At 40.0% G+C, this 27816-nt stretch overlaps 2 protein-coding genes across 2 annotated transcripts in view; one reads left to right on the top strand and one right to left on the bottom strand.

The window, feature by feature from the left end:
* The window catches only part of LOC135711518 (protein takeout-like), a 43962-nt gene extending 40984 nt beyond the window's left edge, over nucleotides 1-2978 (top strand). The window contains exon 5 of the mRNA XM_065234387.1: nucleotides 2094-2978. Within this exon, the coding sequence (XP_065090459.1) occupies nucleotides 2094-2410 (317 nt within the window). The 3' untranslated portion in view covers nucleotides 2411-2978. The remainder of the gene's footprint in view (nucleotides 1-2093) is intronic.
* The window catches only part of LOC135711522 (muscle-specific protein 20-like), a 169595-nt gene that overhangs the window by 139830 nt on the left and 1949 nt on the right, over nucleotides 1-27816 (bottom strand). The window lies entirely within an intron of this gene.

The raw sequence follows: 27816 nt of genomic DNA, 5'->3' as shown, positions 1-27816 counted from the left end.
ATTGACGAAATTAGAATAGATAAACATGATCATGATGACAGTTGGACCTATGTGTTTCCTAAGACGGCCACTAGGTGCGCTTCGGTTTGTTTACATCCTTCATGCGCAGCTGATTTGAAATTCGATTTCGCGTTGGCCGAGGGTTCAGTTTCCTCGATTGAAAAAAATGGCTAAAGAAAAGAGTTATACGGCCGAAAATCTTCAAGAGACTGTTCTTTTAGTGAGAAATAAATCACTTAGCGCATACCAGACACTTAAAAGGTACAATATTCCGAAAACGACCGCAAAAGGGAAGCCACGGCAAGAAATATGGAAGTGAAATAGTGTTGAGTGTTGATTTGGAGAACCAGCTAGGTTTGTATGTGCACTGTTTCTGTGCTGGCAGTCCTAAAACAACCAAAGAAATCTTGGAAGCTGCTAAGTACCTTGCGTCACTAGTTAGGCGTAAGGTACTTAGCAGAAAGGATTCCATCGTCAGGTTGGCTGAAAGGGTAACCAGCGATTTCCGAACCACCACGAAAGCGCTGAAAGAATCAGTTAATATGAATTTACATTAAGCCTTTCTCATACACTTTCTGTGTGTGTATTAACTTGAAATAAAATGTTTACAAACTAAAAATTGCTAACTGAAACTTATTTCCGAAAAAAAAAACTCCTTGGAAAAAATGCTATGAAATCGGAATTAATTCACTTGTGGTGTGGTTTTCATATTTCTGTAAGTTCTGATATTCTGTCATTTAGAGCCCCTAAAATGCCAGGAAGTGGTCAATGTGGTCCAAGGCCCTCAATATTGCTATTGGTCTTGTTATCGAATTTGGAAGTAATGTGAAGTGTCGCATGATAGGTTTTATTCCTTCCATGTCAAATTTCGGTCAATGGTCCATATACCCTGGAACTTGTTCCGGCCATATCTTCGAAACCAGGTGACCGATTCCAAAAATATTCGATAGCTTTCAATTGGAGCACAACACCTATAGTTTGACGTTAAAATTGTTCCAAATAGGTTCAGTGATTTCCGGGAAAATGAGCCATAATGAATAGCTAATGCGTGGAAAGTGACCTTTTTTTAAAACGCAATGAATCTCAAATTTGTTGATTTTTTTTTAAATAACAAATTCATAAAAAAAACTGTATAAAAATGGTTTATTTATGATACCAATAAGCTATAAACAAAGTTTTTGAACAAATGTAGGCTAAACTAGCATTTGCAAAAATAGGTCCAAACATCATAATTTTTTAGGTCCAACCAAGATCATAATTCTTTGCTGAATAAAAACATTTTATAAAATAATTTGTTCGTAATATTTAACTTTCTATATTATTATTAAAAACAAGAAAGGTAGATATTTCCCCTAAGCACACAATTAAATGTTGAATTCATAAAAAAAATACGAAATGCATTTTGACGTCGTATGAAACCGGCCTAAATATTTAGGTCCAAGCATCATCAGTTACCCTACTTGCAATCGTCGCCTAAAACTTCCTCTTGTAGTTTGAGCTGAATTTGGATTGGATTGACTGAAAAAAAAAACGAGACCAGGGACAGACAAATAATAGGCGATTCTTGTTCCACTGCTTAGTTCAATAATAAAAAATATCATCTTCCAAAAAATTCAAAAATCATGCAACAAATTCTCATTATCCAATATTATAAGATACTGTAAAGACTCGAAATCCAGTCACTAAGTCCATAAATCTGGACACTTTTAAAAGTTGATTATCACTGCCTAATATGCTCAAAATAGAACGTAAATTTGCTCATGGTCTTTGAGTATCGTTTTGAATCACCACACATATTTATTGTGTTTGTTACACAGTAGACGTAATATTTAATAATAAATTAAGTCTAAAGATACCGTAGATTAGGTAGTTTAAATTCTTTTAGTGAATGTGAATACGTTGATAAAATTATCAAAGCACCTGCATAAATCGTTTTCAAAGGGAATAACGACCCCTATCAATACTGAGATAAGGAACATAAACAAACCTAAAACCTGACTTTGACTATGATTATGATTATGATGGCAACGACGTAAACTCTGCAATACATAATCCGAATGAAATGTAATCACAAATCTTCCCTTTCAAATCAGGTGACATGGACATCATCATGAAGACAACCACAACCCTGTACGAACGGGACAATCACGTGTTCTACAACGTCACCGGGAGCAAAGTGGACTTTACCATTTCCGGCCTGAAGCTGAACATGGGAAACCTGTTCGAGGGGGTGAAAGTCCTCGAAGACAGCACCAATCAGTACCTAAACGACAACTGGCGACCGGTGTCGGAAGCTCTGAAACCCATCATTGCCAAAACCATCGAGGACATCCTGCTGGCAATCATGCAGAACATCTTCCACCAAATTCCGGCGGAGTACTTTGTGGCTGATTTACCAAGATCGGGTTAGCAGCGGATGCCCGCCGTATAAGAAACCGGTAAGATCCTCATTTTGTATTGCATCTTTTCCTAGCTAATAGTTGTAAATAAATTCCACCTGCTAGATTTGATTTTCCGTTTTTGTTTTTTGCAACTGAACGCAATGAAGTTATTCATCCGAAAGCCATGAATTTTGTCATCAAATGCAATGAATTTTCCTACGTGAATCCATAGCTAATCGTACCGAACCGAGCAAGCTTCGCGCGTGGACCGGGCCGTTCCTCATCGAGTCTATAGCTAGCGGAGGGTAGGTACACACATGGAGGTGTACGTTCATCATCGTTTCACCCGTTTCAGTCTCAAGTAGTCGTTGTTGTTGGTGTTGTTCTGTGCAGTGGCGAACGTGAAATCGTAGGGGTATTACCTGCTCGCCCAGATGACCGCCTGTTAATTTCAGATGATTTCGATTTCACTTTTGCGTTCAGCGAAGAACGCTGTGGAGGCCATTTTCATGGCCATTTCGCCCTAACTTTTGCGACTGAGAGTGAGATGTCGATTGGATATGATCGTGGTGGGGTGACGCATAGGACCGTGTCTGAGCACTGTTGAGGTTTTTTTTTTCGATGATAAGCTTATCTGGCTGTTACGTAAAATGGTATCTACTTACAATGTGATTCAGCAATTATCGTTATTTTTAGACAACAGTATCAAACGACATACCTGCAATGAAAGGAGGAAAGGTGATTTAAAGATTGCTTCGCAGATGTAAATATTATAGATACGAAATAAATCAGACACGTTTTTCAGAAGGGAATACAACACGAAAATAAAGTCTTTAATTAATTTATTCAGGAAAACTGTTTCGATCCTAAAATATTGTGGATAGCGTTTGATGGACCATGACTAACGTTCACAATCGAAACAATTCGCACTCAATCCGTTTTAAGCATATGTATGAGCAACAACCCCTTAGCAGGAGCAATCAAAATTTATCGCCACTTATTCGAACGGATGGCAATAAACCTTTGCGTATCAAAGCGTTGTGAAGAAAAGCCATATTTCATTAATTTTCCCTTTCATTGATTTTCATAGCACCCGCCCGGTCCGCAAAATCCGTTTTCGCTTTCCTTTGAATCGGATCGGAAAAATGCCTTCTGAACACCGACATTTTTTTGGTTTCCAAGTTCCAAGACTGTTGCACTTTTTTTTTGATCATTGGTTCGAGGTGTGATTAGAGCACGCGGTTCGGTGCATCTTCGTTTGTTGTGTGTTTTGTTTTATGGTCTGGTTTTCAGCACCATACTTACTTTGCCTCAGAGCTGATTGTACCCCCCAGTAGTTGGTCGGTCGATCAGTCAGTGGTGGTGCAATTGCACAATTGCATATTGTATTAGTGCACTGGTAGGCGGTTGGATTTCGGTACTTACTAGCCGAGAGCATAACCATAAATGTGCGTTATATTGCGTGGTGGTGAGGCTTTTGCTCCCCGGTAACAATTATGTTTATGATTGTAGAGTAATGGGTGCATCAATTTATCGGTTGGTTTGGCCAGAAGAGGAGGCTTTCTAATTAAGTTATTTCCAGTTTCGATTGCTACGATATTAGCAATTTCTGGCATTGAGATGAACGCTGATTTATTCGATACTTGGATCGATTAAATGGAAATTAGTTACTCTTCATCTATGTGATTCCTAATCTTCTATTCGTTGTTCTCTAGTTTGAAGTGGTTAATACTAGGATTGTGATGCATGGTTATTATCGGTGTCATTGCTTTTTTTTTCCTCTGTTCGGGACCTAAAATCACTGCGACCAGTAATTTAATCTATTGTAGTATATGCCGTGTCCTTAGTTTAGTGCATGTCGTATTTCTCCATCAATATTGAGAAATGATAATGTATTCGATTTCTTTTACAGTTGTCATTCTTGCATTTATCGCAAGGATCCGACTGTAATTGAAAGGCCCCGCTATTTATTCCCTTCGAAGTGTTGAAACACCCTCTACAGGCGCGCCCCTTTGCCAGTCAAAAGTGGATTCCTTAGCAACAAAATTAAGGAATGACACCGATAATGACCATGCATCAGAACCCCAGTCTTAACCACTTTAAACTAGAGAACAACTAATAGAAGATTAGAAATCTCATAGATGAAGACTAACTACCTCAGTTTTTCCTTGATTCAAGATCATCCTCGGTAGACAAAGCCGAGTCTTGTCACTATCAACAAGGCATAAAAAGTAACAAGGACTAAGATGTGTTCCTTGGATTACTGAAAAATCCTGTTCCCCTAGTTTGAAGTAGTCAGGACTAGCAATCGGTGGTAGATCTTACATCCCGTAACGTACCACGAAAAGGTGATCTACCCACGTTACGGGGCAATTGCTTAATTTTGTTGCTAAGGAATCCAATTTTAACTGTCAAAGGGGCGCGCCTTTAGAGGGTGTCTCAACACTCCGAAGGGTATAAATAGTGGGACCTTTCGATTAGAGTCGGATCCTTGCGATTAAAGCAAAAATGACAACTACACACTTAGAAAAATTCATGTAAATTTAGGTGCTCTGAGAGTGACATATACGAGCGTCAACTTTGACATAAATTTGAGTCATAACAGACGCAAAATATAGCTCAACCAAACGTACTTTTCAGTCTCGGAGCACTTAATATTACATGACATGATTGTTTACGTCTTATCTTTTATGTCAAAGATGGATTTCGTCACGTGTAAAATTAGTTATTTCTAAGTGTGTATATCAAAACCGAATACCTCATAATTTCTCAATAGTGATGGAGTAAAACGACATGCATTATATTAAGGATACGGGGCATACCACAATAGATCAAATAACTGGTCGCAGTGAATGTATGTCCCAAACAGAGGGAAAAATAGACGAAGGTTCTACATTTCCGAAGCTTTAAAATGAACTCATGTTTTGTTTCTTTCACACAACGCATTTATCGCATCATTTATATAACGCCTAGATAGTCTTTTAGCCTGAAACGAAAATGAAAAAAAAGCACGCTTAGAACGAAAGGCTGGCTGTGGATTTTTTCGGTTTAAATCCGCGGAATCCGGTACGAATTATGACTGCCCTAACGGATTTACTAAAGGAGGCCCTATAAAACATGGTACAAAGGTTCTAGGGGGTGTTCCTAATCTCCTATCCTGGCTAGTGACACTTGGACTAGGTGTCGATCTATTTCGATCGTTATCGAGAAAGTTTCGGTTAGATGTATTTTGATCAACATGGGAACCACTATCTGAAGCCGTTGGAGGGTTTGTACTCACGGCTACGCCTTCCTGGGTTGGCCCTCGGGAGCTCCTAAGTTGTTCCGCTGAAGCGCACAGGGGCGATACTAGGATGTTTGTTCACAATCAACGGGGTTGGAAGTCGGGCGTTCACCGAAGTCTGAGCCTGTACTTCGTCCAGAAAGCGAACATACGGCTGGATGTTAACTAACGGTAGAAGAGGGACATTCGCTTCACTATCGGCACGCCGTTGTTGCTGTCCGAATGGTTCCTTCGCGAAATCGCCTTCGATCCCCGGACTGTACCCAATGGAAATACTCTCCGTGGTGCGAGGGATCGATTCCGTAATTCCAGCTGGGACCCACTGGTTACTACGTTCAGGAAATTCGTTGATTTCCATGGGCGTTGACGATCCGACAGGCCCACTACTATGGTCTGATGGAATCTGTCGTTGTTCTTGTGGTGTTGATCGGGTAGAGTGTGAGTCGATAGCGGGGTCACCGTGGGTGGATATTTGTTGTTCGCTTCCACCTTCTGTCGGCTGCTTGTCTGGCTCCGACTGCTTCGTCCACTTCGCACGCTTGCCAAATCATCGTCGTGTTGGCGAAGCAGCTCGTGCTTCCGTACCAAATATTCTTTTTCTCGTTGCAGCTTCTCGTTCATCGTCCTCTCGATCAGCAGTTTTTCCTTTTGCAGCAGCTCTTCTTCCAGCTGTTCCCGTAAACGCATTTCGTTCTCCAACTTCTTCAGTTCCCATGCCATCTGGGTACGCCGAGAACTTGAAGTGTTAGACCGGCTAGTTCTCGAGCTAGCGGGGGGTGGAGGGACACACTTCACACAGATGAAATCACTGGATCGTACTGTAGCAATATCCACCTTTCCGCACGAGAAATGATCACCAGTGCTTGCATTTCCCGCACTGTACCGTGTATAACTCGGCATTGTTGGGCCGCTTACATTCCACACAATCGTATTCCTCACCGTGTTCTACGTCAATCACCGAAGGTTGGAATTCCCCGGTAGATACGTCATCGCGAGACCGTGTCCGTGCACCGTCACTAAAAGGAGGTTGAGAACCCCTGGTAGCTGCATCTTGGGTTGCTCGAGTCTTCGACCGAGTTTGGCGAACAAACGATCCTTGCTGCATATTGATGCCAATGGCCTCAAATCTTTGAGAATGTTGCGGTCGGGGTAACCTTTCGGAAATCTCTGTAGAAAATTCACCCTTTTGCCGGTAAGAATTAGCTCAAAGCTGCAAATTTATTGGTAAGAAAAGTTGCATGGTAGAATAACAAAGTTTACTTACATTTGGTCTCGTAATTGGTTATTGAATTTCAAATTTAGGTTTATACTTATGTAATTTAGAATTTAAGCTGTAATTAGTAGATTAATTAGTATTTATAATGGCCAAACAAACAAATTTTAATTTACTTCAATTTTCTTCAATTCACGTTGCTTTCAAAACAATAACATTCGTATCAATGCTTGTCACCGACTTTGACAATTCGTATTCGCATGTATACGTCCTACTCACACTATCGTGTCCAAACGGTTGAAGCTTTCGGGGGGCGCGTCGATAGACGCATTCGTCGCAACACTAATCGTCAGCTTGGATTCATGTTCAAGATATCTAAGGAATTTCATGATCCTCTGTGTTTTAAAGCCCTTTACTGTTCATTGGTACGCTCACTACTGAAATTCGCGTGTGTTGTCTGGAATCCCTACCAAGCAGATACGCTTGCTAAGCGACGAAAATATCGCAGGTCGTCTTCGTTGCTAAAGTTTTGCAAGCAGAATATGATGTTCCTGAGTTACTGCCCAAAATTAATCTGTTTGCTCCTGCCCGAACACTCCGTCCGAGAACCTTGCTACATGAAGTAGTACATGCAACCAACTATGCTGCAAACAGTTTTTTGTCGCCACGATTCATCAATTCACCGAAGCCTCTGACCTATTTGACTTTGACATCAATGCCTCCAGGTTTCGTCATCGTTTTCAATTGGCCAATTTTTAATTTTTAATGAGTGACTACATTTAGATTTAAATGTTTCATTGAGACTATCAAGTCAGATGGACTATAATAATAATAATAATAATAATAATAATAATAATAATAATAATAATACCACTCATCATATTTTGGACACTCTGTTGGCTAACCTGAGCGGTCGTTTGGTTCCACTATCTCTTCATCTCTGTCGCATCCCGGGTCACGTTTCCACTCTTCTTCAATTTCTGTTTGACAATTGCCCAAATTTCTCAATTGAGCGGAATTGAGGGCAGATTGATGTAATTTTAGAAGAAATCCATCCCGTTGTCTCAATACCACTGTAGAACTTCTCCGCTGTAGTAGCAGCTTGCCAAATCAGGCCAACACTGTACGGGTCCATTCTGTGCCTTAATGTACGGAAGAATGCGTTTTTTCAGGCACTCCTTCCAGGCGTGTTCATTTTGGAATCCATGGTCTTGTTTGTCACGAAAACCTGTTTTTTTTTTGTCCGCAGCTGCAAATATCTTGCCATATCATAAGCTTTCTTGAAAATTTATCTGCTAAAACCGATTTGAACTTGCTTGGGACATCACCTCGACCAGTGGCTTTATAGAACTGTTTGTCTGGGAAGCTGCCCATAATCCATCTTCACGTACGTTTCGTCGTCCATGAGGATGCATCCTTCGTACTTTGTAAGAACCTCATTGTAAACTTTCCGGCACGTCTTTTGTCCAGTAGATTCCGCTTCAGTGTCCTGTTTGGTTGCTTACTGGCCCGAAAAGATCGAAATCCTTCTCGTAGACGAATCCTTCTGACGGTGCTTTGGCTGACATTGAATTTCTTGGCGATATCATAATCTGACAGCGCTGGGTTTTCCCTAACCGTTGTCAACACCTTCAAATGCAGTTTCCGATCCTTAGTTCCACTACGACGCTTGCTATGATCCTGCTGATCGATAGTATGCCGCTCGAGGGGGAAGACAGTAAGAAATTAAGAGCAATTCAGAGTAACTCTGGGGAACTCGAGGAGGAATCTGATGAACGATTTTATTATCTCGATTGCTTTTACAGCGCAGCCCAAGCAATCAATGTTTTCGGTGTAAAGGAACGTTAGTTTTTTCAGCCGGTGATCTATGCCGTAAAATACACTCAATTCATCGGAGAACCTGCTAGCAAAACAAACATCACGCTAGGGGGGCGTCTGTGGGGGTTTGGTGGAATAGTTTGTACGTTTGAATTTTCCTGTTCTAGCAACCGAGGCCCTCACAGGATTCATCCTCAAGTACATGTCCCCACTGGAGCTGCTAGCCGGAAGGGAATATCCATTCGCCTGCTCTAAGCATCTGGATGCCCAGTACTACGGTAGCAAGATCCTGGTCTATTTCATTACCATTGCAAAGAGAAAAGTGCCCTGCAGAAAGCCATCATCAGAGCGATTTGAGAAAATAGCCAAAACTTCAATGAACTGGTAGAAAACGAGATTGTTTCCTTATTTAAATATTGCATCCATTTATTTTCTTCATTCATTGTTTCCGTTTCGTTATCGAACTGACATTTGCATGGTAAAATTCTAAAACTATATACCCTACTAATTCTGTTTCGACACAAATTAGATCAGATCCCAGAGCAAACCAGAGTAGCTCTGAGCAACTCTGCGTAAAAGAGGTACTCAAATGAAAGCCGTCTTCCCCATCCGCTCTTGGAAACGTTTGAGAACACTTCACACGGTCGATGAAGCTAATTTCAACGACTTCGCGATTTTTTAACCTGACCACGGCGGATTTTCCAAGTGGGAGGATGATGATATGATGATAGTGGTTTACCACCCATTGTAGCACGGAAACTAAGTTCGACAGCAGTGGGCTCTCTTCTCTGTTGGTCTTGATGAAGCTCAATAACCTCTGATTGTCCTCAACATGTCGCTGTATGAAGGGCCAAAAACGGATTGGGTAAATTGATAGGCAAAGTCGCCTATACGCATCTACGGAACAATAAAGAATCTCCTTCCAGCAACTTGATCAGCCAATTGATCAAAAAGTTAAGCCACCAAACAGGAAGATGCAGGACAGGAATGAGTGGTGAGAAGAGCCTACCCTTTATCCACGAAATGTTATCAACAGTGAGTTGGCATTCCCACTCTCCCCGTCAAAATTGCCTCAATCGGATGCCCTGTTGGACCGTCCCTTCCCTTTTATATCTGTATTTCAATGTAGAAACGAGTTGATTGTTATGATTATTGTAAATAATACTGACATTTCGATGAAGATCGTGCTACTTATTTGACCTTTTTTGTGATACTCATCATCTAGTAAAAACAGTATAAATTATCTATTTTAATGGGATGTATCTGATTTATTATAAGTATCACTGAAGAATCAAAACAGAGTGACGTTATTGATCTACCATATGTGCATTGTCTCTTCTAGGTCGTTCTTAAAGCGCCCTCGTGGCAATCACCAAAATTTTCGACAGATGACCTCTTCCTATCCTTTGCCCACTTGTACACCTTTTTTGTCTGCGTTACATGACGTTTCAGCGTAGCTCCTTCTTCGTCCACTAGCAACAAGCTAGCGTTACCTTCCTCGAGCACCGTGTATCGTTCTTGAACGAATCTCGGATCACCCTTCGCCAGCATGTGGAGTTCATCGACTACCATGTCGCCGGGTTTGACCTTTTCAAATTTACCTCGAAGTTTAGCCTCACGATCTCGCTCGTTTAGCAGATTTTCGTCATGCTGGGCTTTGACTCAGTGTAGGAGTGGAAGACCCCTTTTAATTTTTCTCCCGAGCATCACCTCTTCTGGTGGTACTTTTGTTACAGCGTGTGTTGCCGCATTATGAGTCCTCACTGCTGCCTGCAACTCTTCAATTATAGTTGTTTTCAGAATTCGCGGCGGCTGCCGATTTACAATTTTCAATTTTCATGTAGATTTCAGCTAAACCGTTGCAGTATGACCTATATTCCTCCCCGTTGAAAGGCGGTCTATTATCGCTCTTTATAGTTTGTGGGAATCCCTCTCTGTCGAACACCTACTCTAAAACCGCCTTTGTGTGTTCGAAACTGGTTGACTTGACTGGTCGAGCAATAACGTACCTTGATCTATAATCAACGAGTAAGAAGATGTTGATACCTCCAAATTTGGAGTATGGACCATTGAAGTCTACCGCAATCGTCTCCCACACCGTGCCAGGGGCAGGTTCGTAGCATAGGCTCTGGTTTCCCATTAGTTGCGCAGATACGGCAAGCTTTGACCCAGTTTTCAGCATCTCCAGGCATACCAAGCCACCACACACACTCTCAGGGAATGCTTTTGAATTTGGCGGAAAGAGAATGGCCATTGTGGGCTACTTCCAGCGTCTTTTCTCGCAGGGCGCTTGGGATGACGATACATCCGTTTTTCACTACCAAACCAGTCGAGATATAGAGGTCTGATGCCACCTGCTGATATCTCCTCAATTGCTTTGGCCATTCACCTGAAGTTAAGGCCGATTCTACGTTGGAGAGTGTCTCATCGCAAGCCGTTGCCTCTAGGATTTCTTTCTCCAGCAGGAACTCTGCTACGTTGATTTCTAGCCTAGCTATTTCCCACGGACTGGAGTCATCGTCCAATGGCTCATCAATCCCGGTGTAAAGGCGAGACGGAGGATCAGCGATATTATCGCGGCCCTTAACGTGCTCAACCACGTAACTATAAGGGCTGAGTCGTAATGCCCATCCATCCCCCTCTTCGAATTTTCACGTGAACGATTAAGGATAAACATTGTATCTTTGAAGTCAACTCGCAATGTGAAGTGTCTTCCCAATAGAAAATATGCGAAGTGTTCAACAGCCCATACGGCGCCCAATGCTTGCCGTTGAGTCTGAGCGTATCGCTTCTCGGTCTCTCCATTAGTCATTTGCTTGGAAATTAACTTTTCCAACAGCGAACATTGCTAGGGCGCTGCCCTTCCATCAAACAGCACACTGCAAGCTCTCGATTTGACATTTGCGTAGCAAAACAACAAATAGAGCCTAGCTGTTTTTTTTTGTTTTTTTGCAGAGTTCATTGTCAGTGCCATACCCTTTCGGAAAACATGCTGCAGGCCTTCGATTCGACATTTGCTTGGCAAAACAACAGAATCGATTGAAACATTAGCTTTTCCGCCAGCGGACATAGCTAGGGCTCTGCCCTTCCAGCAAACAACACACTGCAAGTTCTCGATTAGAATTTTTTGTTGCGAACGGCAAGCGAATTTTAGCAGCCGACATTGTCAGAGAAATGCTCTTCCGACACACCGCCATAGCAATTTTCTCTATTTCAGGTTGCTTTGATCCAACTTTCACTACTGAACTTAATAGGCAGCGAACATTTTCAGGACTACGCCCTTTTGGCAAACAACAGGCCGCCATTGCACTTTTTTGGTATCGGGGTTTCCACTAGTTTTCTTTAAATATGCGGCGGGGTTTGGATTTCTTCCGAAAAAAAAATCACCCCTAGAAACCGTGATACACACAACTAACCCAGGCCAATGTTCGATCGAAAATGAGGTAGCATGGCCGCAGCTTGGTGGCGTGAGCCTGTGCTCTCGTTTCGCCCAGGGATGCCAACATTGATGATGTTCCTTTTACAACACATTCCTATTGCTCATCGCAGTGCCATTTATACCTCACAGTGTTCAACACGGATGAGGCTGGCGAGTTGTATGTTGTTTGGAACGAGGATGCCACGCTTGGCATAGATGGCCTACAGCGACTCACGAAGAGCTACTGAATCCGATCAGTAGCGGTGCGGCTTCTTCCTTCTTCGGTGAATGGACGCTCATGTGGGCTGCAGCTCGCTTCTTGCGGGCAGCCGTATGTTGTTTATAATACTTCGTTGTGTACTGGAGAGCAATGTTCAACGCCACGCGCCGCTGCTGCTGCCGCTGATGACAACCGACCGGACACCACCACACACGGTGATTGAATAAGCACCATTCGGCGAGACCGGATGTAATTCGATTTTGAAATCTGTGTTAGGGAAAGCGCTTTTTGCAGGCAATCGGTGATAATTTTGATCACCATTGCAACAGTTGGACATGTGTGTAATTTTCAATAGTGACCTATTGGAAATCAGTGCTGATAAAAATCATTTCTTCTACACTCAAATAAGCTGAAAATGAAGGCAACATTGAAAGGTAAACCAACTACCTGCATGAAATTGAATTTTGACATGATAACATGCTCTTGACCAAGGCATCCGCTGAGTTTCAAAGTTAACATTTCTTTTTTATCATTCAAAGATGCGTATTCAATATCGCTTGTTCTGTTGTTATTCGCAACGCGGTCGATTTTTGAAATTGAAAGAAGTAATCCTACTTTAAAATAATTGTAGATCCCACTTCTGTGGGGATTATTCATTGATCTGTCAATGTCAAAAGAAGGGGCTTGTCATATCCAGAAATATTCCCGAAGACACTACTAGTTCTCGACCACAGTGAGTAGGGAATCCTTATTCCCGGATGGTTTTTTGCCCGTATTCCTTCATCCGGATTCCTAGATGCTCAAAGTTTGGCAGTAAAATTACTGACCGGATATGCTATCCCAATCGGCGTCCAAGTATCCGGAAAAAATAATGCGGATTAAAATCCCATCTGAGAATTAGGATTCCTTAGGGTGTACCCCAATAGACATAAAAACGTTTGGCCTATGGAAGTTAGGGATATATAAAATTTATTGTTTGAGTCAAATTCAAATACCTCTCAAATACATCTCAATACATCTCTGAGATATTTTGGGGATTTAAAGTGAATTTGATGTATATTTGGAATAATTGAAGACATTTTGCGTTCACTTGCGCATTTTTTAGAAAGTTCATTTAGAACATCATGTTTTTTTTTATTTCATATAATATATATTTTCAGTACTCTAACAATAATAGCATTGATCTGGAAAAGATAAGATTGATCAGTACCGAGGTAGGTTATGAAAAGGATCCTAAATTTCCAGAAGACACGCAACTCATAAACATATTCAACATGTCGGTCTCCCCAATTTTACTATCACTTTTTTCAAAGCTTCTGAGACTTCGAGAGTTTTAAGAATTCTGTTACTATGGATGTTTCTCAAGATCGTTAATTAACGCTCCGAATACGGTGGTAAAAGTGGTCAATCCATGAACCTGATCCTAGAGCTCTGCGTTTTTTTTTTTTTGAAAACATTAGGAACTGTGATAAAAAATAATATTTGGGATCGTGACATAAACATGTACCTGGATGGCCATGGGACCATTCTCCGGAAGATCCGGAACATCCTTAAAAGTGGACAATGCATGAAACTGATCCTAGAGCTCCGCGTTCATTCTATCATCTCAGTTCTTAGTGTTTTTCAAAACTGCGGAGCTCTAGGATCAGTTTCATGGATTGACCACTTTTACGGATGTTCCGGATCTTCCGGAGGACGGTCCCATAGGCATCCAGGTTCATGTTTATGTCACAGCCCCAAATTGCTGCTATCATCACAGTTCCTAATGTTAAAAAAATGCAAAGCTCTAGGATCAGGATCGTGGATTTACTACTTTTACGGATGTTCCGGATCTTCCGCTGGACGGTCCGATGGCCAGCTGGGTCCATGTCCCAAATTCATTCTTATATCACAGATCCTAATGTTAAAAAAACGCGGAACTCTAGAATCAGTTTCATGGATTGTCCACTTTTACGGATGTTCCGGATCTTCCGGAGGACGGTCTCATGGCCATCCATGTACATGTTTATGTCACGACCCCAAATATATTTTTCTATATCACAGTTCCTAATGTTTTCAAAAAAAAACCGCAGAGCTCTAGGATCAAGTTCATGGATTGACCACTTTTACGGATATTCCGGATTTTTTGAGGACCGTTCCGTTGTCTCCAGGATCATGAACCATGACTGTTTTCTGGCTAATTGTCAACATTTGTGCCCATTAATCTAAATTACAGATCTTTCGCCACTTGCAAAACCCTACAAACCCACTTTTCTCAAAAACGTGTAACAACTCTTTTCACTTTTTAAAAAAGTAGACAACTCTATTTTCAATTTTGCAATCAAAATCATCTACAAACCCTAGGAATTCTAAAGGTACCACCATTTTTGAAATTCATTAAGAAATGGCTAAGTTATGTCATTGCAAACTTGCCGTTACACGTTTTTCGGAGGCATCGTATTCGGAGTGTTAAAAAAGTACAAATACATTTCTAGACCTGATCATATTTTTTTATGATTATGGTGGAAATATTTAAAGATTATTGGTGTCGTGGATTAATGATTTATAATGCAATTCGGCTTAATGACTCAAGTCTCAACACAAGAACAAGACTACGCAGTTTAGTTTAAAGAAGAAGGAAAAAGAAGAAGACGAAGATTATTCTTAAAGAACAGCTCATACGAAAAAGAGTGGCCAAATGAACTTTCCTAGAAAATCCTATATTAGAACCCAGCTAAGCCTTTGGCTCTAAAAATAACGAATGTAACAAAAAGATTAAGTTTGTTCGCAAAAAACAGCTCATGAAAAGAATATTGGAACATTTTGGAATTCGGTCAAATGACCCATACAAAAAAAAACTGCCCACATCAAAACTCAGCTATCCTTTGGCACACATCGGAAAATAAAAGATATTATGAATGTACAAAGAAGATTTAGCTCATGAGAGAATTAATGGAACATTTTGTGATTTTACATTTAAATTTGAATGATGCCTATCGTACATTATGCCAATTATCCATTATGCCTATCGTATTTATGTCTAACATATGTATGTATGCCTAACTTTGTACACCCGATTCCTGCATTCAGCAACTTTAATGCTATATAAAAAACTCAATAAGTCCTATCTGCATTGATGGATTCTCTTCATTGAGTTGGATAACCATGGCCTATCCGGATCATCAATGTAAATTCATTAAACATAGACAATACTAGATAGTTCACTTAGTTGATGGAAATCTAGTCTACCTACATCTCTTTTCATATACTAAATTCTGAAAGTTTCATCCGTAACTCGATATCCTTCAAATATTAGCGATCAAAAGATAAACAACGTTGGCAAGTGTGGAAATGGGAATTCTATCAACTCGTTATTCCACTCCCCATCGCAATTGACACCGTTTTAAACTAGCTCGTAAATTTCGGACAGAATCCAGCTTCCCGCAAATTCCTTTTCCATCATCAATTTCTAGCTCAGCAATTGCTCATTATTCTAAAATTATCCATCCGAAAATCCATCCATCTCCATTGCGATATAGAGGAAAAAATGTGGAAGTCGCGGTCAGTCGTGCTTTCATGGAGCCGCCTGGCCATCATATATAAGAGGACGGACGGCCTGCTGAACACGTGAAACACAGACGATGAAAATCTAAATCTCAAAAAATCAACCGGCAGCCGAGAGAAAAGAACGGACTACGACGGTGTGTGACGGTCATCAGCTAAATTTAGAACTGCTACCCATACGTTTGTGTGTTTGTAATAACTTTTCCACGCCACCATCACCGCGGTGGATAATTCAAAGGAAGCATTCTAATCTTAAACTGATTCATGTTTGTTTACATCGTCGTCAGGCCATCTGAAATTTGAACAGACTGCGTGAGATGTATCAATCCATCCGGTTCCCATGGCGACCTTCACCTTGTTGACGGTGGCGGTCGAAATTTTCGAGGTTAAACCAGCTGTGAAAGCGTATGCGCTCAATTGGATTGCGTGTTTCACATTTTTTTATTTTCTTATAAAATTTAATCGAAATTGCACCAGATTGATAGCAGATTGCAACGCTAATTAACGGTGCACAAAATCCTTCGCATACCAAGCTGACCAATAAATTGTGGTAATTTCCATCATTACTCGAATCGGACAACAAGAGAAGGCACACATACACGCCCACACTGCGATCCATTGGTTCGCTCATCCATCCATCTGTTCGTCAGGTACCGATAATGATAATGAAGGGTTTTTAATTAATCGCTCTGCATGTGCAAAAACCTATAATCAATTGTGCTCCATCAGCACTAACAGGCATGATCGCCTACGCGCAACAATTCAGAGGCTTTCTTTCTGTGCACTGCATACAAACGGAGTCGCTCGAAATTTATGCTCGATGCATATGCATGCACTTCGGTAGCATTAAATCGAGAGAGTGAGCGGTTCGTGGCTTATTTGCTGGTTGGCGATAATAGGTGATAATCGTAGGAAAATTGAAAACTCGCCTAAATTTTGGCAGAACTGTCAAAAAGAGAAATAACTGTGGAACCATCCCATACACGCAAAACAAATTTCTCTGCAGTTCACGAGGTGAGTTTCTAGACGCAATGACACTTTGTTTGAAAAATAGGCTGACATAAAAATTACAAGACTATTTTAAAAACCTTAGGGCGACCACATTACATAATCTGTCCATGCCGCGAAACATTGCAAATTCTGCATTCTTTTCATAAAAATCTGTAATAGAATCTTACATTTCCCGAATGGGTGTAGCAAAAGAAATAGAGATGCATAATAAACTCAATTGATTTAATTGAGCCCCCATCAGTGTGTGCACCAGTCGTGGATATGATTTTCATTTAATACATGGATACCTTTCGGCAATGTTCCATTCCACCCTGAAACCAGCAGCAGCAAAGCAATGATAATGATAATGCTCTGCAAACTGCAACATAAAACAAAAAAAAAGCACAAACACCAAACACAGTCCCCTACCCTTGCGCTCTACACTGGCAGGTAATGTATTCTTTCCGATTCCGTCATGCATAACCAACAAAATACCAAGCCAACCAACCACCCACTCGCTTACCGGCCCTATTATATCTCCATTACGCTGTTACCAACTGCACAAGTGCACTGATTCAATCGTGGAAAAGTGTTAAAAAAGACATCACTTTTATTGCCATGATGGGTCCGGATAATTTTCCGTTTTCCCGATATGACAGGTGAAAATGAAGATGTTGTGCAGATGTTAACTATATGAGCCATGACGAATTGTTTTGACAGGAGGGCCCTAAAGCGATGTGCGATTGGTGGTTGGAAAGGAAGAAAGGAAATTCGCCGGGGATGGGTTTTTGTTTTGCATCGTGATGATTTGTATGACAGTAACTGTTATGGTGAAGTTGTAATGGCAGATGGATCTAAAGTGAATCGCTGTGGGAACCTAACTTCTGATTGATCGCATCATCATTGAAATTGCAACAGTCAAAATGTGGATGTGGATGTGTCATCTGCAAACAAAGACAACGTACCACAATCTGGGAGAGCCGGAATGTCGGAGGTGAACAAGTTGAAGACGATGGGCCCTTCTATACTTCCTTGTAGAACGCCCGCTCCAATGTTGATCGCATCAGACGTTATGCCATCAAGAGAGACTTTGTATGTTCTGACTCAGAGATAATTTTGGATGATCTTCACGAGGAAGATTGGAAGACTAATCGTTGTAATTTGTACACGAGGCCATTGTGCCTAATTTCTGAATACTTTTCCAACGTCTAACAATGCCATGACAGATGTCTTAAGTGGGCCCTACACGATTGCTTTTATTGACAATAATCGTATTGCCGTCAACGACGAAGGGGAAGCTTACCGGCCCGAAAATAAAAAAATATTTTCGGTACATTTTTATTTCTTTAAAAATATTGGGAAAAAATATCAAAAATCAAAGCAAATCAGTTTGTTCCTTAGATTTTTGTCAAAAATTACATGTAAAATTTTTTTTCTATCTCATCATGAAAAAAAAATGGACTCTCAGCAAAACCGAAAAGTCGATGTTTTGTGGTTTTTTGAGTCCAACTTTATGCCATAATGACTTATAAAAAATGTTTTTGCACGTGAATTTTCTTTGAAAAATTAAAAAATATTTGATTTTCTTAGCATTTTGATATCTTTTTCCAATATTTTTAGAAAAATCAAAACGTACTTATTTTTTTCGGAGCGGTGAGCTTCCCCTACTATTTATACCTACTAGCTGTGTCAAAATTGCCGAACCAATGATATTCCGTTTACATACGGTCTATCACCATAGAGGTAACGTACTCACCTTCTTGGCTCAGCTCTGGTACTATCTTCGGTCCCAAGCTAATCGATTCATCCCTCGAAACATATGAAAATCCGAGGGGGGCGACACATCTAAATCTCAAGTTTAGATGGTCAACAAATCTCACACTAGCGAATCAATCTTCGAACAATCTTCTTTCACTTGTCGCATCTACTTGCATCGCTCATCAATTTTTTGCAGGAAATCTTCAGAATCGTCATCAATCTTCTTTCTATCTACTCAGCGTGCGCGCAGCTAGCCACAGCAAAACACAATCTTTTTTGCATCGTAGATAGAGTCGTCCCCCTCGTGAAAATCCACTAGCCCCTCATTTTATCTGTCAAACTTTCATAGCGAATCAAACCAAACATTGTGTAGTTCTATAATTTTGACTAGAATGGGGTACGTTAATCGTTTGGGACCAATAGGCTAGTCAAGTAGTGAGCCAATTTAAAATCGTTAGTTTCGTATTGATTGTTGGTACAACTTCTGCGTGAAGTCAACGATTAACATAGTTGAAGATCATAATTTCAAATAACAGACTAAAGTGGTAATTTTTATACGATAGATGAGGAGGAGATGAAAGTATAGAATTGATAGTTCCGTTTAGAGTACGGCAGTGTGAAAATTGCATATAAAGAGTAGACAGCGGGCTAGGACAACTTTAGGAAGGTACAAATCGGTTTTATCATCTCTCTTTACCAAACTCTCTCTATGAAGAGGGATGGTGGCGGGTGTGCCCCCCCCCCCCGCCACAACTGGATAGCATCTTCAACTAAGTCTATTTAGGTTTTTTGTGGCTTTTCCGGGGTTGAGATTAGAACTCGTGATCTTTAGTGTGAGAGACATGAATAAATATTATATATTAACAATATGATCCACCCTTCTATTATTCCCAGACACGATTTTCCCCAACACTAGCGCCACTAGTGTAACAAAAGGTGACTAGAACACTTTAAATTGGACGCTTAGCAGATGACAGCTCAATAAGCACAAGGCTATCGTAAACAACTGACAGTTGAGTAAAAATTTTCTCCGAATAGTGAAAAATAACCTGTTTTAAATTATATTACAATTTTATTCAAACTGGAGCAGATGACAGCTCAATAAGCACAAGGCTATCGTAAACAACTGACAGTTGAGTAAAAATTTTCTCCGAATAGTGAAAAATAACCTGTTTTAAATTATATTACAATTTTATTCAAACTGGAGGCTATGGCAAAACAGAAAACAAAACAACATTAGTCTTAAACGAATGATTTTTAATCTTAGTTGTTTGTTTTGAGTTGAGAGCCGGCAGATGCTCACTAAAGAAGCGTTAAAAGCCTAGAAAAGGTGAATCCCACTCAATATAGAGTTGTTTGCATGGACCGTGTACCGCCAACATCCGTCAATATATCTGTCAATTTATGTGTCAACTTATCATCTCAACTATCTGGATCGTTTTTTTTAACGCAATGGGTCGATCATTTTGCGCAGCTTCTGGATGTTCCAGCTCAAAAAAGGCCCTTCCAGTATTTATTTCTTGCGGATTAACAGATTTCCAAATATTGTAAATTTCAGCTAAGCCATGTTTCAGTTTATTATATTTTAGGGAGGTGGATGCCTGCACAAAATTCTGTCGCAACCCGTCACTCAGCCACAGAAGTCTCATTTGTAGAGTCGGTGTATAATAATTCACGACACGAGAGTAGCCAAGTCTACCTATCGAACAGACAAACTGGCTACATATCGTGGAATGTAAACAAACATGGTATGAAAGCCCCACGAAAGGTATTGCAATAATATATAAAATATAATCGAAGAAAGGATCATAAACACGCAGTGTTGTTTTAGATAATTCGACAATATCACTGATATAATGATCTACTAGAGCCACTACTTTGTTTTCTCGCTAGAAGCCATTTGAAGTTGATGCAGAAGTCCTCTGTTGCCAAGTGAAGGAAATCTTTCAAAAATCCACTGTTTTTCTCTTATACATTTCTTCTTTGCACTCAACTTTATCTTTTTTGTTTTTCCATACAATACAAGCTAGTAACTAGAGCACCATGTGAAAAAGACCTATGTGCCAAATGGAAACAATGGCTTTAAAAGCCGATTTCTCGTGAATATAGACTCGCTATGGTAAATCAACACCAGAGAAAGTTTGCTCTATAAAATGATATCCGGAGAACTTTGAGATTAGGGCGTAATTGCTTTTGTAAACAAACACGACAATCGCCGATTTCTCGAAAATTAAAGCTCAATATAAAAACTTAACGGCATAAATAGGTAAAGAAATTATTCCTCTATCATTTGGTATGGTTTGTTCGCGAGATTGAGTTTCAATTTACGTGAAATCGGCGATAGACGTGTTTGTTTACAAATGATCTCCGGATAAATTCGGAGTGATTTGAGATTTGGGCGTAATTGCTTTTGTAAACAAACGCTTCACTTGACGATTTTTCTCGAATAAAAGCTCAGACTAGAAAATCAACAACACAAACAGGTAAAGGAATGCTTCACCTAGCATGTGGTATAATTTGATCCCGATATTGGGCTTTTATTCGCGAGAAATCGGCGATTGACGTGTTTGTTTACAAAAGCAATTACGCCCAAATCTCGGAGTTCCCTGGATATTTAGTTTGTGTATTTTGTTTGCGTCTTGTAATTCCCCGTTAAAAAAGAACCATGGAGGCTCAATGAAATGTATTGTAACCATATAATAGAATTTATTGTATTTGCAATAAATCACTTTGTTCACAGCGATAAAATAACCTTAGACTTGAATGTTTCCACAATATTTGTATTGTTGTTCTATTGTTGAAAATTCTTACTATTGTACATATTGTATTGTACGTTTATTAAAGTCTGGAACGCACAAAAATTGGTCAACTTCAAATTGGTGTATTTCTGTTCAAAATGCATAAAAAACCTGAAATGCTGCATTTGGAAGTTGAGTGTATATACAGTGGTTGCTATGATGCATTTTCACCGTTTGCTCTCCAGTTTTCAACATAAAGTCCAAGCAAGAGGAGCAGCGTGTCAAAATTTCATTATTAATTACTACGGGAACCATCAATCAAGAGATCTACGTCCAGAAGTGCCTGGAAAAGCGGCTGCTACCATTCCTAAGCAACATAATAGACCTGTGCTGTTCTTGCCGGACTTGGTGAGCTACCACTATGGTAAAAAGGCAATCGAGTGGTACGATGCGAACAACGTGGTTGTGGTACCCAAAAACCACAACCCTCCCAACAACCCAGAACTCCGCCCTATCGAACGGTATTGGGCCTTGGTCAAACGGAATCTAAAAAAAACTAATAAATCCATGGAAAACGAGCAGCAGTTTAAATTTAACTGGCGTTCGGCAGCGAATAAGGTCGATGAGACCACTGTGCAAAATTTAATGGAAGGGGTTAAGCGGAAGGCACGGCAGTTCGGATTTGGCAAACCAAAAGAATAAACGAACATTTTTTCTTTTAAATATATGAATTGAACTATCAAAAGAAAAATAAGAAGATTTTTGTGATATGAATTTTGACTGAAAGAAACGATTTTTTTTTTCAACCAATTTTCGCGCGTTCCAGTCTTTACATTGAATGTGAGTTCCATTCCTTATCATCCTTCGCAGCGAATACCGTAGCGAATGAAAGAAGGTGACCTTGCAGACGTTGTACTGATTTTTTATCTTTTTATTTCGTGTTATGTCTACGCTTTCGACTATACAAGCAAGTATTTTATGTATAGCACTGTAGAAGGACGCATACACACCACGATTCTCCCCAATTACCGTTCAGCAGAAAAGCATATGAAATCGAGTATGAGAGGAAATTAGCACTTCTTACTCGCTTTTAGCCTATCGATATTCCGAAGCATGAAGTTTGCAATCGTTGATTCATTTCACTCACATATAGGGTAGAACGCTACTTCATCGTAATCGCCCATTTCCGTTCTATCGAGCAGAAAACATCAATAATAGGTTTGTTCCTATGCGTTAGTTCATTAGCTACAACATAAATCCTATTAGAGCGCATTGTATGAATATTTACGCTCAATGTTCTCAAAACAAAAGAAGCGCTCCTAGCGAATCTCCTTTTTCTACGTTTACCCGTATGGACGAAGAAAATCTAATGGCGTTTTAATGCGTTTGGACGGAATTGAAACTCGTAGGACGAATTTAGAATCGAGCAGCAGTATTAGATTTTAAACAATATCTCAACAATTTGTGCCTCTTTATCAAATCTAACTGTACGTATGGAAATGTGAATAAATTTAGAAGTCATCTTTGACAGAAATATTCAATTTTTTGTTCAAACCCGTGCAGAAAACAGAGGTAAAGTGCGGGTTGTGCTTAGTGCGACGGAAATCAGATCAAAAACCCCAATACGTTTTTTTCTATGCGTTAGCTCATGAGTTACAAAACTAAGCCAATACGAGCGCGTTGTCTGCATATTTACACTTATTGTTCTCAAAACAAAAGAAGCGCTCCAATCAAATTATTTTTTTATGCCTTCTTTCGTACACACTTAGATTTTTTGCCGAGATGGGCACCACCGAGCAGCTCGGTATTTTATTTTGCTGGATCTCAGTGGAAAACTTGCCGAGATCTCTGCTAACAAACAAAAATTTTGCTGATTTCTCAGTAAAAATAAATGCCGAGCTGCTCGGTGGTGCCAATATCGGCAAAAATATCTAAGTGTGTAGGACGAAGAAAAACCTAGAAATATCAATGGCGTTAGGACGGAATTGAAACACGTAGAACGAATTTGGAATTAAGAATCCATGTTAGATTTTTAACAATATCTCAATAATGTGTAACTCTTTATCAAATTCAACGGTACGTATAGAATGGTAAATAAATTAGGAAGTCTTTATGGTATAATCACTCTTTTTGGGTTCATATTCGACCAAAAAAGAGAGGTTAAGTGCGGGTTGAGCTAAGTAGGACGCAAATGAGATTAAAAACCCCACGCTCCACATTTTCGTTTCTTCATTTTCTTGAATTGAACCGCAGTTCGATAAATCTCATCCTTCGTACATGTGGTCTCCACTAACATCCTGAATCCCGCATTATTGAAAGCAAATCTTACATTGGGTTGGGTGTACGTAATTAAAAACCCAAGATTCAAGTGAAGAAGGAGTGCAAGTGCGAGGCTCTACTCAAAATTAAGCAAAAAGAAGTCAAATTTTAGGTAATATTTTTTCTCCGTGTAGGCTTATCGATTCTGATTTAGGCGTTGGTCGCGAGTTGATTCTGCCCGTGAGGGGCTGATGGTGCGTCTTCCAAACTGTGTACTGGTGAACGGAATCCGTTGTGCCGTGATGAATTTGGAAGGGAAAATGGTCACAGTCCTTTTTTCTGCTGAGCTCCCGCTAGTCGGAGCAGCTAGTGTTTGTTTAGTGGTTGTTAGGGAGTTTCCGCTGCTGTGTGACGAAGGAACGCCGAGTGAGCTGTTTTTAACACCGGTTAAAGAACTAGCGGCATCATAGGGGAAATGGCTCTAATGTTGGCTTATGGATCTAACATTGGACCCATCGCTAAAAATCTGCTATTTATCAATTGTATGTATCGCGTTCATCATTGAGACGGTACTAATGGATATTTTTGGTCGATATTTAAAATTTTGACGATTGCTTAATTTATGTATGGGCCCAAATTAGGGACATTTAGGCCGACATTACATACATTTCCCCTATCTATGGGAGCTCTTCGAAATCATTGTGATGTCATGGATTGCTTTGCAACATTCCGGGTGAGATCTTTCCTTTATTTTTCTCTTAACTTTCATTCCACTATTATATGAAACATTAAATGCTGGGTACGGGCGGGTCCACCAGGCAACTCGATTGAAGCGAAATCGATGGGGAGAGTGGAAATGGCAACTCCCTGTTTTTATAAAATTTCGAAGAAGACGGGCTCATTTCCCCACTCTTTGGGACATCCTTCTGTTGGATGGCCTGTTTTTTTTATCGTTTATATTATCCTGTTGATGGAAGGAGATTCTAATTTATCCCGTGGCTGAACGTGGGCGATGTTGCCCACGGATTCACCCAAACTGTTTTTGGACCATCATCATCATAAATACAGCTGTGAGTAAATGCTCAAACGCAATAAGGGCGGAACCGGAACGGAAACGGAAGTTTGACAGTTGTCACTAATGACATCAAGATGCCTAACCGAAGCCGATATGGTTCTAACTAGTTTTAAATACGACAAGTAGGCTTACACAGATCGGGCTTTTCCGCTGTCGCTGCCGTTTCGCTTCCGCTGTCATTGCGATTGAGCCTTAAATCCACTTTTTACGAAAGCGAGTAAAACATTTAAACGAAAAATAGATGTTCAGTCACTTTGACTCAATCTGTGAGTTACGTTGATAGTCCGTGTAACTTTGAAAATAGTGAAAACAAAAAAAATTGCCACGGCGCGAGAAGACGTCCCTGGCGAGTTTGAATTTGTATTAGCCGACAAATTTGCGCCAGATTTCCGCCACAAATATGACGAATGACTCCAAGGTGTACAATTCAAGAAAAACGCTGTGTACCATTTAACAAGATACGCAAAGGACCTGCGAAGTTTATAAACAATTTTTTAGTAGTTTGAGTTATTTCCTTTTAATCCCATTATAATTGTTTATCTTTAAGCAGATACGCGTATTTCATCCACTACTTGTAGACTTCCTCAGTGTCATGTACTCAACCACCACTGAAGAAGGCATCGCATCTTATCAATTTAATTACTAATATCTAGGTACTATTTTTACAAAATTTAGCAGTTTCGGAACTGCCATACCAACTCACCATTTTTTCATGACATTTTTTTTAAATCTCGGAAATCACGATTTTAGGGGCATAATGTTATTAAATCATCAAAAGTGAGTATCAAAATAAGACCTATTGAATATTTTCATTCAAATCTTTATATTTTAGCGATGCCATACAATACCTCTATTTTTTTTGCTTATAGTAGGGATCGTAATAAATTTGTTAAACAATTAGGAGTTTTCAAACCCCCTCCCCTCATTGTGAGACTGAGTTGAATTTATCCTACAACCCCTTTCCCCTCCCTTTGTAAGATCGTCTGTCTGTATATGACTTGTCCTTCGCATTCCAAAAAGGCCAATAATCATGAAAATTAGGCACCAAATGTGGTGTGATGTGATGTGAATGAAACCCACCATCAGTGCAAGGATTACCAATGTCTGCAGATACTTTACCGGTTGTAAAGTTCTGCCTGATGGTTTGTTGCAGCAGGGTGAATCAGCTGCATTGAAGACCTTTGGAAGATAAAACGACCAGATGGCCATCTGTAATCACGTGACAAAGGACTGTCAAATCCACGAACCCTCGTCCAGTCAACAAATCCTTTGATTCCCTCAGGCTGCCCCTCCCAACCCAGTACATAATATAATGTTTTGACCAGGCTTGCAATTGCTCATTACAGCTAAAATGCTAGTTTTTCTAATTATGAAACTATGGGATACTATAATGATAATTGTCGGTAGCACAAAGACGAGCAGCAGATGATTCACCAGTTCACGAGCGCAGGTAGGTAGGGTTTCCCTTTTTCCTTTTCTTTTCAGGTTCCAGATGCAGGTGCAAATCGCTTACACTTCTTCTTCTTTTAAATTAATCACTATTTTATTATCTTTAACTTAGTTAAACATGCAATTCACTTTTTATTCTCTTCAAAATCTCTACCACTTCAATAAAATTCTTCACTGTTTATTATTTACTTTTTTCACCGATGACGTTCAGGAAGCAAGAGACCACACCAACGACGAATTGAGCTTTTTATATCCGAGGGGTGATCGGAAGTTATTTTTCCACCATGTTGCCATTTCCGAAGGGCCGTTAACGTCATCCTTCAATGGTTGTCGGAGTCGGTCGACCTATCAATGTTCGAGGGGATCGGCGGTGTCCACGTTGCAGGTTGACATGTAGGTGGTTCTGCGATGATCTTTCGTGATGAATAATGATGATGCACGAACAATAATTTTTATGTGTAAGAAGCCAGAAGAGGTGATAAAGTTTGGGTATGACGTATAAAATTTGTCGATGTTGCTTTCAGAAGGTCACAATTAGCTATTTTAGGATCGCCGATTGCTCGCTCATCGCATTGTTCATCGTTACAGCTAATCGCTATTGTGACCCTTTTAACATATTCGATTTGCAGTAATGTTCCACCACATGCTCAAAAATGTGCAGACAATCCATTTGGCGTTCAATGGTGATTTCAAAGACACAAAAATGGAGAATTTAATGGAGAAAACTTCATTAAGAATTTGTCAAATTTAAGAAAATCATTTAAATTTAGTTTAAATAGATAAAATCAGATACGATCTCACCAAGCTAGTCCAAATGAATCCACAAGAAGCATCCGTGCTATTGTTGCATTTTAGTTCCAATCAAAAACGGTTCGCTTGATGGGGATCAACATAAACTAGTCCGGTCCTATGTAGAACCAGTTTGATGTGTCCAAATGTAGTGATCCTCCGGATTGGGATAAAAGATAGAAGCATCCGTGCTATTGTTGCATTTTAGTTCCAATCAAAAACGCTGGACCGAGTGAAGGTAGCCAAGTATCAGGACTAGCAACTTGTAATTTGTTGACGCGAATACGACGAACAATGGAATATCTTGGTTCCTCTTCGTTTTTGAAAACGAATGTCAGCGGCAAATCACAGTCAGTACAGCAGCATGACGTACAGCCAGTATCCCTTGGGGATGGGATGCAGTTCTCGCAAGGCTTCTTCTACATAGATGGTTTGATTCCTTTTGAAACGGATAATCGCGTTCTTGGACACCTTCGAAAATGTTAACCGAATTAATAACCAAATAGACATAAACAACTCCGAGAAAAAAAAAACGAATGTCATATTCTTTCCACGCGCAGCCTACTCTGATGAAAATTAGGCGCCAAAATTATCATAAACATCGCTTAAACAGCTTTTACAGTTGTGTTCGATAAAATAGCAGCGCATGCCGATTCCCATACAAAATGGTCAACTTTGATAACTTTGTAAACTTCGATGCTTTCAAAAATTTAATATTTTGTAATCGTAAAATTGAACATATTTGTAATTCTTTGGCGAACATTTCAGCTCAATTGATTATAAGTTAACAATGTTACATCATGTCAAAGTTGACCATTTTGTATGAAAATCGGCATTCGCTGCTATTTTATCGAACACAGCTGTATATACGCTATGATAGCC

This window comes from Ochlerotatus camptorhynchus, unplaced genomic scaffold, assembly GCF_037179485.1.
Source record: "Ochlerotatus camptorhynchus isolate MF236.1 unplaced genomic scaffold, CSIRO-AGI_Acam_v1.1 ptg000433l, whole genome shotgun sequence".
NCBI lineage: Eukaryota > Metazoa > Arthropoda > Insecta > Diptera > Culicidae > Ochlerotatus > Ochlerotatus camptorhynchus.
This window is presented reverse-complemented; position numbering and strand designations above follow the sequence as displayed.